Here is a 17133-nt window from a genome sequence, read left to right on the forward strand (position 1 = left end):
ATGACCTAGAAATGTGTTGTCTTTTAGGGTAATAAAACTATTCTAGTTATCGTGAAACCACCCTTTTACGTAAAAAATTGTTCAACCTTTTACACGATACCAGCTTTCGCGAGCATACCAGGTTTATATGCGTACTATCTTATTGCTTTTGCCTACAGGAGAGTACCAGAATGCGAGAGTAACAAGTAAACTCTCATTGAGGAGAAGAAAAAAAAATCTCGGCTTTACTTTGTTGAATGCAGTTTCTTTCACTATTGTGATGGCAACAATGCAACTAAATAATCCGAGGTATTTTCGAATGAATGGATCAAGGGATGGAGGGAGGGGGGCACAAGAGACACTTTTGAAGGCTTCATACAACCAAAAACGTATTTACTAAAACCTCCCGAGCTCCGTAACATACGAACTAGCAACATAATCTGAGGCTCAAGAGATTTTGGCTTTGACACGATTTCACTTGTACCCCTGGAGCCAAGCCGATGAGGGGCAGAACTGGTCCGGATTGTTTTAATAGGGGCAGGTACCTTTCGATTTGGAGACAAAAAAGGTAAAAAACATGAGTTTTAATTGGGGTGGGTCGAGTCCTTCCCGGCGCTCTGCATTCACCATGTCCCTCTGTCTCCAGGCGCTCAGCTCAGTGATAACTGGTGGTGCTCTCATTTTTTAAGTGTTCTGTGCTATTGTTTTCATTGGACATTTCATGTTTTTCTACTTCGATTTACGGTACGTAACCTGTGCATTTTAAAAATTAAATGCGTAAAATCAAGATCAATCATAGAATCAAGCACGAGATACATCGTTATGTTATTATAGGTAGCAGATACATTATCCCTCTCAAGTATCCTGTGGTGCATTTTAAAATTGTGAGAGCGAGACCCTGGCTCCTCTTTTTCAACGATATTATCCTTCATGTTTTAATTCGGCAGCTGAACAAATTATTGACTCCTTTTTCCACATATAAAGGATCGCATGAGGGAAAATTACGAGATCAACCTATCATTTATTTAAGTTCGTGTGAGGTTTGACTGAGAGAACAGATTTTTCTAAGAAAAAGAGTGTGATATATTTTTTATATCTTCTATTAGTATAAAACAAAGCTCTAAATTATTGCGTAAATAAGAGATTTTACACCAAAATCCTGCAAGTTGTTTTGAGATCTGCTATCAATTTTTTCTTATTGCATTGGACAGTACCTATTAACTATAAGGTTTGTCTGAGAATCTGGAGAATACTTTCAAAATTCTTGGCGAAAAGAATTCTTGGAAAGATGAAAAAAAATAGACGATTATCAACAGAAATCGAAAAAGTATTGAGATAGTTTAATTATTCAACAAATTGGTGTTTCTCGAACAAAAGAACGTATCTCCGTCTCTTTGTTGTATAATTTACGCTGTATTCAGTATTTTCTCTCGGAAAAACTGGCAATTTCATTATTACTTTCACCAATTTCCCAGACTCGCGCGGTTCTTCCTGTGTGTAAAAAAAGTAAATTTTGCAACCTCGGTATGTAGCTACGTCCTTTTGTTGGGGGTTATTACGAATGGAAAAAACTCTAAAAAATGAAAAATTCTTGAAACAGCTGTCCACGTATGACTTTATTAGTAACCAGAGTCAAAAGGTAAGAATTCTCCTCCAGTCATTTTGAGTTATCAGGAGAAAAGCGCACGTCAGACCCATTGATTCCAGAAAGTGGAGGAAATGGCCATGTAAATTGCAATTATTGAGAGTCCAAATCGCATAACCAACGTAAGATAAGGCTACTAATTGTACACCGAACCGTTAGTGGAGATTTCAAAAAAGTCACCAACTCGAATTTTCCATTAAGGTGATTCGTCCAGCTCAAGTGACATGGTCGAACTGGCATGCGATTTAAATTGTAAATTCAATTATAATTTGAAACTTCTTTATTAAATTTAAACCACTAAATTCAATTATAATTTTAAAAATTACTATTTTACTTGACTTAAAATTTTATGAAGGTATAAATAGAATCAAAAAGTCAAAAATCTCGGCGGATTGTGAATTTTTCGTAAAAAAAGGAGCTGTGGAGTTTTAGTCTAAACCAAAAAGTTAGCAAAATTTCCTAAAATCCAAACAGGATTTTCTTTAATTTTGGTTTTTCCACACACATTCCCCACAATTTTTTGGTTTAGAGCCTCAATTTTTAGGCTCATGCGCAGGGACTAGCGTCTTTTTTGACTAAAAATTCAAAATCTGCTGAGATTTTTGACGTAATCGATGCGATATATCGCATGCCAGTTCGACCACGTCAGAGAACTCTTCGAATGACCTTAATGTGAGACAGGTAACTTTTGGCTGTGGGGCAGTGATCTGAACTAAAATATGTGATTACAGGTATTCGAGTGAGGGATGAGTATGCGGTTGATGACGTCACTTCTGGCCACTCTGGTGGTGGTGGGAGTGGGGGCGCAGCAAGGGGCGCGGGGTTGGTTCTCCCCGCGGCGGACGGTGACCAAGGTCCTGGAGCTGCGGAGCCTCGTTGTCACATCCACCCCTTCCTCCTGCGTCGCCGTCCAGACCTCCCTACCCCCGTGCCGACATATCAGACAGCTCAATCTGAGCCCCACCAGGCCGACAAGGTAAGCAGCTCTACCGCCCTCTTCGCCCATCGCATCCTATCGAAGCACAGCAGTGGCATGGCGTGCTTTGCGATATATCGATTGATCTATCATTTAAACCTATAGAAAATGATTGATTAACAGGGTGTTTCGCCACGAACATCTTAACAATCGATTCTATACCACGGATTCAAATGGGGAAATATCGATAATCGATCATTCACGCCACGCCACTGGAGCACAGCACCCAGACCGGGAGCATATCTTCATCTCATTACACTGCCGGCTCATTATTGAAAGCGACAGACAAAGCTATATACCAAGACATGGTAAATGAGTTATCAAACGAGCTAAAAGCCAAAAAATAATTCAGTGTATTCAACTACCTACATGATGTTAACACAACAAGCAAAAGATGAAAATACAACTTACAATTTGGGGAGGGGGGCTTTTAGCTTTTAGCTCGTATATCATGTACATATCGCTATGTATCATTTATCATGTCTTTAATAGCTTAGCCAGTCAAATTTGGCATTAAAATTTAGTTATATACGAAGAAGGCTAAGGAAAAATAGAGCTATACTGCCGTGCTAAGGAACAACTCTGTATAGACCTTCAGGCGTTGCCAAATTTCCTCTGATAAAACACGAATTTCCTGGTAAACTTATGAACATTTTCCTTCCAATTTTTCAAATGATTTTGTTCTCAATTTCACCTGAAGTTCCTGAAAATTTCAAGGAAAAATATTCATAGCCTTCCGCAAAAATAAAAATTTTATCGAAGGAAATCTGGCAACTCTCGGAAGTTCATACGGCGTTCTTCCTTATCAAGGCAGTATACTATTGGTTTGACCGGGTGGTTATTATAGACCAAGGGGGAAAATGAAAGACTAACTGTAGAGTCTCTCGTGGGTCCAAGGGTCCCGGTTAATTAGTCTATTACTTGCCTCCTTTATCCATTGCAACCACTGGATTCCACCAATATCATCGCTCCATTTTCTCTAGCATATAGCAGAGCGTTCAGAGTTCACGCATCGCCTCATCGCGCCTTCAATTTTTCAGATGCAGCACGGACATCTATCAAGTACGAATAGTTGTATCTCTGCGCCGTCGTTAACGCTCATCCTCTCCCTCGCTTTTTTTCTATATTGTGTTTGTTTGCGTTTGTCTTATTTTTAATGGTGCTTCAAACTAGTAGCGCATTGCGAGTTCACGACTCACGCCATCGCGTCTTACATTTTTCATATGCAATGTGGACATCCATCTTGCGCGAATAGTTGTATCGCATTTACACTTTAGATGTCTCTTATTCTTGAATTTCGAGATAAATTAAGGTGAAGTTTGCCTTTAGAACTCTTTAGAACAGACTTCTTTCTTCGTGATCATGAACAAAAATAATTATTTTAGGTAAGTATGCATCATGCGCGATAAGATGCTTGGGTGTCTTCACAGATAGAAATCTTGAAGTGCTATCTGGAGTGCATTAAACCAGTTCATCGCAAAATATAGAATCTCTGTATTGTTGTACCAAAGTAACTTTAAAAAAATGATCCAGTGCACCGTTAAAATCCTCTTGGGATAAAACCCAGTTTGTATTTAACTTTGGAGCCTACATTACTGCACAAAAAAGCAGAGCAAAATCTACTCTTTCTGCGCAGTAAACTCCGCTAAGTCTCCCATTTGAGTCCCAAAAATCTCGATAAACACGAATAAGGAGCGAAATTCACTCCGTAATAGCTACGTTAACTCCGTTAAAAGACTTGTACTCCGAATTAAAGTTGGATTCTGAGATTTTGAACACTGCGCGGGATCATTCTGCGAGTTACTTATTACAACACTGCAGAAATGAGAGGCTTGGCGAGCAATAAGGCACATAAGTTCAATGTTTTAAATTTGAAGAATTACGTGCATAAAGTTTCAAAATAATATAAACCCCTACGGTGAAGAGATAGTTCAAACTAATTTTTTGAAGCTAAACAACACTGGAAAAAAAAACACATTGGATATAGAGCCCATGCAGACTCTTGAAAACATTGACAAGAAAAAATACTCTTGATTCAATCAGATTTTTACTTAAAGCAAAAGGAAATCCGCTCAAATTAAGAGGCTTGGTTTTTGATTTAAGCAAAAATCCGATTGAATCAAGAGTATTTTTTTCTGTCAATGTTTTTAAGAGTCTGGACTCTAGATCCAATGTGTTTTTTTTTTCCAGTGAACTAGATTTCAGTTGTGAATTTTCCACAGAATATACATTAAACTTGGTCTAGCTGAAATCCTTAATGTGTAAATTTGTTTTAAAAAACTTCACGAATGCGCCTCGTCCTACGAGCCCCTCAAACTAGCTGTTCCGTGGTGAAGTGGGCCAAATACAGCAATGATAATTCCACGCATCGAGATATCGCGCAGCGCGTGGATTTAGCGAACCCACCCCCTGCCCCCGGCCGAGCTTAAGATTCGCAATTAGGGGTCTCGTCCAAAGCCCAAATGAGGAAGGGGTTAACTAGCCGGGCGGGGGCGGATCACATCCCGGGAAAAACAAAACCGAGTGCAGGGCTATGATGTGCTCTGTGTGTCCACGTGCCAACTGAATTTGCTGGCCCATTTAACCCCAGCCGATCCCCTTAACCCCCTCACCCTTCCCTCCGGCCGTCACTCCACCCCTAATTCTAGTTGGCGCTGTGGATCAACTGTTGCCGTGTCTTTACTCGTCTTCCTCACGTTTCTGAGGTGGATTTCGCGAAACGCGGACTGGGTATGAAATACATATTTACTCGGAGCTACTGAGTTATTTTATACTAAAATCGGAACTAGTAAGTTCGTGCCGCACTGATAAATCCATGTATTTTAACAGCTTTTTCATCTTAATGTGGGATTTTTTTCTTTTTTGTTGAACTGGGTACAAATGAGATCTAATTAACAAACTGGACTGCGTTTTGCGGAAAAGAACTCTCTGAATTAGCATTTTGCTAATACTATACAACTTATATGAATCTTACGGTGAGAAAACTCTGAAAATTTAAACGATCTTCATCTTTGCATAAAAAATGTTCATTAAATGAGTATATCCTGCAGATTTCTTCCATCAATTGCTCCAAAATAATTTATTGTAAATATATAAGTTGCTAAATTTTAGGAAAATTCAATGCTAATGGTCGGTTTCTCTAATAGGACTGACATAAACACGAATGAAAAGTCATATTTTTGAAAAAATGAGTTTGGATCAGTTTTGAGCTTGATTGAAACGCTTTCCCATCTCTGAAGGTTAAATTACAGTGTTCTGCCTTCCCCCTAACATTTTAGGAGCCATTTTGGCCGGAGAGCCCAATTTTTAGGAGCCAAATTAAATTTTTGCATACGGGCCATGGCAATGCTGCGCACGGTGCGTATAGAGAGCGCTTAATCGCTACCGCTGCTTCCCGATTGCGACTTCAATCGTCAAATTCTGTAGGCGCCACGATGGCCCAGCCCCTCCAATTTTCAGGCGCCAAGGCCCAATATTTGGGCGAATTTGGCGCATGGCGCCCGGGGAAGGCAGAATACACTGGAAAAAAAAACACATTGAATCTAGAGTCCAGACTCTTGAAAACATTGACAAGAAAAAATACTCTTGATTCAATCAGATTTAAGCTTAAATGGACGTATTTCTGTCAAAAGAGAACTAAGCGCAATTTGGTTCTATTCGAGGAATTTAGACATGCCGATACGCATTCTGTCAAACGGAACTAAGCGCCATTGAAAAGCATTGCGATATAGGATGAATGAGCCGACTCTCGATTTCCGCCGCCAATTCATTCAAAGACCCCCCTCTAACCTTCCTCCCCCTATGGACGCTTAGTTCCGTTTGACAGAAATACTCCAAATCAAAAGGAAATCCGCTCAAATTAAGAGGCTTGGTTCTTGATTCAAGCAAAAATCCGATTGAATCAAGAGTATTTTTTTCTTGTCGATGTTTTGAAGAGTCTGGACTCTAGATCCAATGTTTTTTTTTCCAGTGTGCTGTTCAATTAATAATTCCAAAAAAAAGAACAAATTTCAGATTTTGTGAAATCCATTCAAGCCTTTTGAAATTTCTTTAAATTTCAAAACGTCAAATTTCTCTTCCCACCTCCGTTGTTGACCTCTAGGAACCCCTCTAAGACATCGTTGATGCCGGAACTTCGAAAGAAAGTCGAGCTTGAGCCTGGCGGCAACGCGGGAGGGATACTCGGGGCGTCCAAACGCGACACTTTTATGCCTGCAAGCTTGCACAGTTTCCCGCTCCCCCTCCCCGCCCCCTCCCGCCCCCTCCCGCCACCTCCCGCCCCCTCCTCCCCGCAATCATCTCTTCGACACGAGGATCTGGAACCGCGCCGCGTCGTTCCCCAAACTTCTTTTAATATTATTACCCCCGCCCGCCCCCTCCTGCACTCCATCACCCCGCGCCCCCCTCGGCCGCGCATCATTTCCTCTTGTACTCCTCGTTTCGAATTTCCTCCCCAAGTGGGTGAATGGGTCCCTGGCCGCACGAGCCCCTCGCACACTTACATATCTCCACGCACACACAGATACTGTTACGTTCGCGAGACACGCCACGGGTTGCTGGACTTGTAGGCGCCTAGGTCGCACACATGGACTCAATTCAGGGCAAGGAACCACGTCAAATTTTTGAGCGAAATGAGTCGGGCCCAGCGCAAGCAATCGGACACCAGTCCAACGTTGGCGAGGTTCCTTCAAACTAGTTTGACCCGTTTTGACCAGGGTTTTCCAACAGAATTTAAAGGATAAATTCCCCTGATATTTTCCTTGATTTCCCTGACACGCTTCCAGGACTTTATGTCGCACCAACCTTTCGTCCATTAAATAAATCCACCGCTATTATGTCCACTAAACATTGAGTCCACATGATTTAGTGTCCAACCACGAATATGTCCAAAATTGTCCAAATTGTGGACATGTTATGTCCACATTTTTTTCTTCTCATTTAAATGACAGGAACCACCTCAAAAATAAATGCATACTACTACTACCTTCATTCTTAAAAACATTTCATTCATGAATCAAGTCATGAAAGAGAACAGACTCTAAGAGCAGATAAAAACATATGTTCATGTGTACACTGTACGGATATGATAAGATGAAAACCAAAGCGGGAGCCTAGGAAACGCTCCAATGCCAAATTAAACATTTTTCAGTAACAGATGCTGTCAAAATTGAAAGTCCTCTTTAACTAGTTATTTCGTGCGCCTTCAATCTTGTAGGATACTGTGCAACGCCTCTGACGCGAAATAGTTGCTTAAAGCGTTGCGGCGCGGCAGGCAACCAGCGTGACACGCGCATAGGCGCCTACAAACCTAACGGGATACTTCACGCGTTGCGCAATGCGTGAAGTATCCCGTTAGGTTTGTAGGCGCCAGTGCGCGTTCTGCGCTGCTAACACGCCGCTCCGCTCTGTGTTAGGCTCTAATATTTAAACTCGCGGAGTCAGCGTTTTTCAACTCATGATTTTGAAATGTTTGCACTCTCTGCATTGATTATTCCCTTTTAAACTGATGAAAAAGAAATATGTACTACTGGAAAATATAATGTGTTTTTTGTAAATATAAGAGTAGTTCCGTGTCAAATTTAATGATTTCCAAAGCATTCAAATTTATTCTTTTATGTTTTGGGCTTTTACTGTGCTGCAGCGTGGTGTAAGCGCAACCAAACGCTCAAAATTGGACGTATTTGACTCAAGAAGGTCGATGTACAAATAAGTTAAAACAAAAATTGCGTGCTTCTTAGTTTTTTTCCTCTTTTATTAATTTTTGTATAGTTTCTTTCATCACAACTACGGCTCATTGAGATTCATATCGATGCCATTGCTTGGAAAAGGTTTTACAAATATTTACCACGTATTAAAAATGTAAATGTTTTTAAAATGAAGTAATCAATTTCATTAAAAAAAAAAGAATGTACATTTAAGGCATATTTTATATCGGAAATTTCAAGGATAAAAATGAAACCAAGTATTTACCAAAGACAATTTGAAAAGATGAATCAAAACAAGAAATTAACATTTCATTTAAAATATGAGTTACGATAACAACACCTTATTCTCTCTTAATTTTCTCATTTCGATATTGTCAATATAATTTTACACACGGACTAAAATATAACGCTTGAATTTGATTTTAGTGGACTTTACATTTGTGGACTTAACTTAGTGGACGTTTAAGTAATGGACTTAACAATAGTGTGGGCTTTAGAACTGTGGACGTAAAAATTGTGGACGAAAAGTCTGTGGACGTAAAAAAAAGTGGACATAAAGATCCGTGTACCCCCTGACACATTTTGGTGAAATTCCCTGACATTTGAAGTTATACGAGATGAATGGAAAAGAGATAATTTGGTTTGATCGTTTGACCTGAGTTTGCCACAGAATTAAAAAATGAATTCCCCTGTAATTCCCTTCATTTCCCTGACACATTTTGGAGAAAATCCCTGACATTTGAAGTTACACTAATGGTAAAAAAGATTTGAAATACTTTTTAACGCCAAGCTCATTTCAGCGATTAAAGGTGACTTTACACTTTTTTTACAGCAAACATCTTTTTATTAAACCAGCTTCTTCACCTACTGTGCAGTTTTGTGTGTGTCTCGATTATTCTCATTTTTCCGAGTTGGTGTGTTTTCGTTCTCACTGATTCATTTTCCATTTCGGTAAAATGTACCCACAATTATAGTTATACGATTCTCATAATACTTAAAATCATCATGCCTCAAACAATGCGTCTTTCGAATTGAGATTAATAAATAACTAGCCACATATGCTCTTGTCAAAGCAATTGGTTACCACTACCATAATCCTTTTTCCGAGAAAAGTAAGAAAGTTTCACAGTTTACTAAGTAAAAATTGGACCTGGAACAAAAGAACACTGGCCCCTTGAGCGAGCGCACGGTCACAAAGTCCGAGCTAATGGAGACAGGAAAAAGTTTTGATTGAAATCACCCCGGAAGCTCGGTTTTTACCTGAAACAGAGCTATTACGACGGCTCCATTTCAAACAACTCTCCTCTCCTCAAGTCAAGAGAACATTACTTCGCATCAATGTTACGCGCCGCGCTGCTCTGCAACCCGCCTTCACTCGCGTCAGTGTGTCAGCATTTTTTTCTCGTTTCCGGCGCGCGGGCACGTATTCGTGCCAGCTTCGAGCAGTTGATTTTTTACATTCGCTTTCCTTCTGATAAGTTGAAAACAATTTCTAGCGTTGACTTTGAACCTTATTGCCAGGGACGTTTCAATTATTTAAGGAACTTAGAATCAAAACAACAAATCTACCATTTTTTTTAACTATTGGAAAAACTAGGGTACCGAGAATGTAAAAAATCATTTTGAAAAACTTACGGATAATACGAGCGCTAGATATCGCATCAAGAAGACTTTTAAAGGTTTACTTAGACGTGAAATACGCCGTTTCTGAGGATGCAACTATTTTAACGCTAAGAGTCTATTTTTTCCTGTTCGCCAAAATTTAGGCGATAATATGTTTCGTAGTTAGCCTGGTGCCTCGTTCATTGACACAGAGATTAATTCGCCTTCATTTCGACGCATATGCAACAGTGCCAAGCACCCATTGAGTGAGTCGCAGCGTCAAAAAGTCCACCCGTTCCTTCCTCAGTAACGTGTTAGATATTTTATTTTTTAGCGCTCAACTGAGAGCGCGCGGTTTTTCCTTCCAATTCGATGCTAGTGTGCCAGAATGCTCGTGCTGCAGTGATTCTTTACAGCGACAACTTATTACCGAGCTGGCGGAAAAATGTCGCATATTTTGAGAGAAAAGTAGCCCATAGCAAGAGACCAAAGATTTTCATAGCAAACCATGAATATGAATTTTATTTATAAAATTTCACCGAGAACAGTGTAGTTTTTTTGCAAATTTAATCGTCGAAACTTTGTTGAATCTGTTCAATCACACAAACATCTCGCCTCCTTACCGTTAATTTTACTTAAGGTTTAATTAACGACGGCGGCGGCGCCGCTGACGTCACTGACGATTTATAATCCTATTCATTCTTATGGCCCTCAACTAATGGACGCACCCCATATTTCCACTTACACATAGGTCTGCTTAGCACAAATACGTCCAACTGGACGTATTTCTACCAAACAGACCTATGTGGAGGTGAGAAAGATGGGGTGTGCTCTATAAATCTGCATAAGAAGCAATGTAAAAGTGGGCGTGGTTCCTTTTGAAGAATGGGCCTGTTGCAAACTTTTGCTAGAGCAAAAATAAGAGTTGTTTTTGTAGATAATGCCTCAAAAATCACGATGAGCGCATCGGCAAAGTCTGAAATGCACTCATAACTTCACAATCTGCGTAAGAAATTTGCGTTTTTTTAAGCTTCCCGCTTCAAAAACGATACTACGGCGTAGGTGAACATTTTGTTAGAGGAGTCGCTCCATCGTCGGCGATATTCATCATGGCCGACGCTTGCACGCAGTTCCGCGCGTAATTCAAGGAGAGTTCAAGGTCAATCCATTCGGGCGTGGAAAATATGAACGTTAACACACCGATTGTTATCTGGTCTAATCCAGTTCAGGTGTTACCTCGTCCCATCAAACGTGTTTTGGCGGATTGGCGTCGGCTATGATGATTATTGCCGACGATGGAACGACTCCTCTTACAAAATGTTCACCTGTGCCGTAGTATCGTTTTTGAAGCGGGAAGCTCAAAAAACCGCAAATTTCTTACGCAGATTGTGAAGTTATGAGTGCATTTCAGAGTTTGCCGATGCGCTCATCGTGATTTTTGAGGCATTATCTATAAGAAACAACTCTTAGTTTTGCTCTAGCAAAAGTTTGCAACAGGCCCATTGGAAAAGCGGGATATTGCATTCTATCAAACAGACCTATGTGTCAACTGGATGCGGGAGTCATGAGCCGCGGGCAGGGCAAGAAAGCGTTGTGGACAGGGCTCATGAGTTAAAGCGTCCCCGACGACGTTGCCCTCGTTCCGCTCTCCCGCTCCCTCATTGCCGCTGACGTCACTGGCGCTTTATTATTCTCATTCACTCTTACGCAAGAGAACTAACGAGCACACCCCATATTTCTCACTTCCACATAGGTCTGTTTAGTACAAATACGTCCAACTAACCTCTTGATACCCATGTAATCTGCTCTCGGTTTTTTATCGTCGGTCGGAAAAATCCGCGGGAAATTCGGCAACTATGACGTCATCCTCGGGGCGGAGGATGCGCGTGCGCGCGGGATGAAAGTGAAAGGCATCTGAGACGGATGATTGATGATCGGTGATGGACGGAAGAAGGGCGTGAGGAAGACGATGTTCCAGTGGGTTGAGCAGCGGCTACCAGAAAAAAGGAAAACCGTTGTCCGATGTCCTTGCCTCGCCTTGCCCCACTTCTTCCGACGTGCGCCAGTCTCACGCACCCGCCACCCGCCCGTGACGTAACGTTTCTTCTGGAGTCGAGACCGCAGCCCAGTGCCTAATTGGAAGAGCAAATAAACAGAAGAAAAATTCAAAGTCACCGCCCGGGCTGTACTGTAGACCCCGAGGGAGAAAAAAAAGTTCGGACACTATGACCAAACATCCGCTCATACTACCATGCCAACGGCCACACTCAGTATTCGAGACCCACCTTTGGGTCTCAAGAGTCATGTGGCTTATTAAGCTCGATTTTTAGGGATCATTGAAGATTTTTTAGGAGCCGAATTGACTTTTTGCACATATTTGATGGCACATTTAGTGGAAAGTTGGAATTCGGTGCCTTGCGTTGCAAGTTCGAAAAATCACCCCACAGAAAAATTAGGATATTTTTTTGAGGGAGGAGGGTAAGCTCTAGGGATCACGTTGGCGCAGGACCCTCATTTTTTAGGTGCCATGACAGACTTCTTATGCGCATATGGCGCGTTGGCGCCTGTGAGTTTCGAACACTGGCCGTACTCTTGATCGTTACTTCTCTCGCAGAACTCCAAATGGTTTACATTGTTATTTGGGGTGTTTCCAAGATCCTTTACATAGAATCACGAAAAGGACAATATCAATAAATTTCGAGTTAAATTCAACGTTGTAACTTTGGGAATAAATCCTAGAGAGGTATAATTATTATATATCTTAAAATTTAAAATGAAGTAAATGTTGCTGAACCATTTTATTAGTGTTGAATGGAATCAGTTATTCTTTAAGAAGTAAGACTAGCAGATCTGCAACATCGCAAGCCGAGATACGTGGTTTCGCTGTATGGCAAACCAATCTAAGAACCGGGCCATCCGAACATAGACGCCGCCGAGTCATCACGTATTGCGTTCGTCACCGAAATCAGTTTCCGCTTTGCGACGACAGCGTACCAATCTTCCCATGCTGAGGGAAAACGACGTATGAACATCCGAGCGGTACCAAATCTCCACCGAAAAAAACCGAACTCACTCGAGAAATTAAACATACTTTACTGCAAAATCCTTACAGAATACCATTCTTAGTACAGTCAAATTCGTCTAAAAACCTCGAGGAAAAATATTTCGAAACTTTCTTTCGAAAGAACCATTGTAACGGGAGAAATTGGCAACGCTTGGATGGACATAGGGCGTTTTATCTTAGCGCAAGAGGATTTTCCTGGGTGATTAGCATGTGAATACAAAGCGCAAGGGCCGTCTCTGGATCTGGGGACTTTCTCTCACGCCCGCGGCCGCCCTGGCCCGTGGACCCTCACGTCGCCTCGTCATCGTCCGTTGTCCCGTTGTCGCGAGGGCCCCTCTGCCCCCCTCCCCCCCCCCCAATTGTGCGTCGTCAAGGTTACCACTTTTCCAAAAAAAGCACGGACGCTATGGAAGCGAGGAGTGTCTCGTACTTTATCCGGCCGGCCGTCGCACAGTGCGGCATCCTTATGGACGATGTGGACAAAAATCGGTAAAAGACAATTAACACTAAATAATAAGGATAGTGGCACCGACATAGGAAAACCCTTCGGCACTATCAATGTGAAACACTCGCGGAATAAGCAAATGTTATATCTCAGGATTTTTTGCGTATTTTTTGAGAAAAGTTCATTTGAAGTTGGCAACCTCGAATTAGTCCTATTAGTCCAGGCAATCAAGCTTCTTAGGTGGAAAAAATCAAAAGCAAATTCCAACTAAAGGGCGTTAATGTACCCCAGTAGGAGTAATCTTTTCGCTGGAAATTCCCCAACTTTTCGACGTGCGGAAAGCGATGAAAAATCAGGGAACTACCTCAAAATTCTCCAATTTTCAAACGCACATATAACTTGGCATTAAATTATCGTATTGAGATCGTCTTTTTTTTGGGCGAATTTTCAGGAAATTCCCTGATTTTTCAGGGCTTTCCGCACGTCTAAAAGTTGGGGAATTTTCAGAAACCACACTCCTTGTGGGATACATTGACGCCCTTTAGTTGGAATTTGCTTCCGATTTCAACCTAAGAAATATTCACAATTTCCATTGAATAATGCTTAACTTATTGTTTACAACGTTTTGCACACTTGAAACAAAAACAACTTGGATCTCGAGTCGCAAATCTATTTCAACTCAAATTCGATCATAGAATTAGTAAATCTTGATTCAAACTCAGACATTTGCGTTTCAATCAGGAACTCTTAATTTAAGCGGACTTCTCGTTTTCACGCGTAAGATGACAAACTTCAAAAAAATAAATATTCAGACGTCCAGTTGTGGATTTTTTACTTTTGTCCACAGAGCGTTTTGTCTCTGTGCGTCGGCGCGGCGGTGCGTTTCGGGTAATTAGTCGGTCGTGCATGCGTAATGAGCCGCTACGCAAGTGCGTCCAAGAATTGGGCGTTACCGTTTTGTCCCCGAGATTGAGTTTGACATTCAACCATCTTACGTCACTCCTCCGGGAGTTTTCACTGACTCTGTCATGAAAATTACCGTTACAATTGAGCAGCTCGGTGCGGCTCACTGGGAAAAAAACACATTGAATCTAGAGTCCAGACTCTTGAAAACATTGACAAGAAAAAATACTCTTGATTCAATCGGATTTTTGCTTGAATCAAAACGAAATCAGCTTAACTTAAGAGGCTTGGTTCTGGATGTAAACTAGATTCTGATTGATTCAAGAGTACTTTTTCTTGTCGATTTTTTTAAGAGTCTGGACTCTAGATCCAATGTGTTTTTTTCCCAGTGCTTCATTTAAAACAAAATACGGAAAATCGAGGTATTGGTTACTCGGATTACATGGATCGTATTCGATAGTGGCTCGATGTATCTTTTAGTTCAAAACAGTAGGTAGAACATAACTTCAAACAAAAATTTTAGGATTCGAGTAGGAGCAATTAAAATTAGAAAATGCCTAACAATTTCACTTTGTATTGCCATTTTGTACTCTATAAGAATCAAAAATGTATCATAAAATCCTGTTCCCTCAGATTACTCGGTTGATTTTTGAGGCAAATTTCTCCTGATAAAACACGAATTTCCTAGTCAACTTATGAATATATTTCTTCCAATTTTTCGGAAAATTTCGATCGCAATTGCACCGTAAAGTCCTGAAAATTTCAAGGGAAAATATTCGTAACTTTCCTCGAAAACGAACATTTTACCGAAGGAATCGTGGCAACTCTCGAATATTTACGCGACGTTCTTATTTAGCATGGCAGAGCACTGACTATGTAGTTATTTTTCGCTAGCCCCCACTTTTTGCTACAATGCCTGTAAAAATCAATGATCCTAATTCCTTTCCCAATTGCAATAATTCAATAATAAAACACAACTTCCTTCATTTTCGGCAGGATTTATGCGACGCGAGCCCCAGAGATGCAGATGCAGACCCAGCCAATGCGATTGGAGCCGAGCAACGGGATGATGTTCGGGGGCCCACCGGACCCACACATGGGACCCATGGGGCCCATGGCCGACCAGAACCAGCACCAGAACCAACAAGTGCACCCCCCGCCGATCCAGAACCAGAACCAAAACCAGGGTGGCGGTCTAGGCTGGTTCTTCGGTCTCCAGGACGCAACCGTGACGAACACGGTGGTTCGACCCTTCACCAAGACCGTCACGGACCCCAACACCATCGTCACGTTCTCCGTCAAGGGCTGCCAACCCTCCCGACTCCCGTTCGACCTGGGGCCCTGCGAGGACGGGCCCTTCGACAAGGACGAGGCCGAGCTGGCCAAGGGTCCCGCCTCCGGCACGCCCACACCACCGCCCTCTGTTGCTGCCGCCAGGGGCGCTGTTTACCATTGAGGGTCTCCTTTATCTTAAGTCTGTATCCACGGAACTTGGAAGCTCTTCCAATGTGACAGAAACTGAGGGTTTCCAAAAGTAAATGCGTTGTTTATAATGACAGTGAATAGTTGGATTGCATTTTGCAAAGAGGAGCCAGGAGCATTGCCGTGTTGCTGAGATTTAAACTTCACCCTTGCCATAAAACTACTGTAATCATGCAAAAATATGATATTTATATGGACATGTATGTCTAAAATTTACAGGGTTTAGCGTGTTAAATAGAAAGTATTTATAAATGATTAGGTTTTTTTTTCCAGGACAAAATAATTTACACCATCTTAGCAACATTGAAATACTCTTAGTTTCTTTCTTCAAAATCCAATCCAGTTCGTATATGGCTGTAAAAATCGTATTTTTAAGGGCAATCCCTCTACATGGAAAAAAACACATCATATTCGAACTTCAGCTTAATCGGAACAGCAAAGTTTCCGGTCCAGATAAAGGTAATAACTCATTTTTCCACTAATCGTAGACACGAATAGCCGTTTCCAAAATTTGAGTGACACTTGTCGACATAATCACGAATTCACAAAAAAAATCAGTGGAAAAAGAGCATGCCATGGATCCACGTGGATAAGTGATTTTTTTTTTTTTTTTTTTTGAAGAATTTATTGATAAATTAAAATTGTCGCCACTACCTTATACAATCTACAGGTATCTATCGACTAGTATTAATAATAAAAGATTAATATAACTTAAGGATAAGTGTTGCGGCGAAAAAATCGAACCATCAGTCGTCGGTGAATATTACGACCCTAAGTATGGTTGAAAAAACTATGGTTCCCTCGACCGAAGTTCGGTTTATGACCGAAAACTTTGTTGTTCCCTCGTAAACCGGGGTACTTTTTCCTCCGCGTGTCCGAAAAATTTTAAGCCATAATTAGCAATTTTTGACCGTCAGATGAAATTTATTTCATGGTTCTTAGAATTTCGTTTTTACTTTTAAATTACACCGTATCCTTGCGGAATTTCTTTCTTTGGCAGCAGTTACTGACTACTCAAAACCCAACAATTTTTTTTACTGCAGAAATGGAAGCTCTGTGAATTGGTCTCTTGAAAAACTTAGATGTCTGGCCTTCTTTTCGGTTGGCATAAAATTTAGTGAGAAAAATATGATGCAAGTAATTACATTATAGAAGTTCCTTTACAAAAAAAAACTAGACACTCAGATTCCTCATGATTTCTGGTTGTCTAAACTAATCAATTTAGCAATTTACTCGAAAGACATGCAGTGGTAAAATTGATACTGGAGATTCATCATTTGTGTACGATGTTTCCAGCAATTGTTCTCAATAAATAATAATTTTAGTGACCTA

At 41.0% G+C, this 17133-nt stretch overlaps 1 protein-coding gene across 1 annotated transcript; it reads left to right on the forward strand.

Annotated features, from left to right (window-relative positions):
• The first annotated feature begins 233 nt into the window (after positions 1-233).
• LOC109033017 (uncharacterized) lies at positions 234-17133 on the forward strand. Its single transcript, XM_019045412.2, has 3 exons — positions 234-723; positions 2356-2600; positions 15316-17133. The coding sequence occupies exons 2-3, from the start codon at positions 2371-2373 to the stop codon at positions 15773-15775; spliced, it is 690 nt and encodes a 229-aa protein (XP_018900957.2). The 5' UTR covers positions 234-723; positions 2356-2370; the 3' UTR covers positions 15776-17133.

Source organism: Bemisia tabaci, chromosome 3, assembly GCF_918797505.1.
Source record: "Bemisia tabaci chromosome 3, PGI_BMITA_v3".
Lineage (NCBI taxonomy): Eukaryota > Metazoa > Arthropoda > Insecta > Hemiptera > Aleyrodidae > Bemisia > Bemisia tabaci.

What these genes read in the sequence shown, in the direction of transcription:
- LOC109033017 (XM_019045412.2), top strand. Translation starts at nt 2,371, where the DNA reads ATGAGTATGCGGTTGATGACGTCACTTCTGGCCACTCTGGTGGTGGTG. An exon ending in AGCCCCACCAGGCCGACAAG is followed by an intron (nt 2,601 to 15,315) that starts GTAAGCAGCTCT and finishes CATTTTCGGCAG; the next exon opens with GATTTATGCGACGCGAGCCC.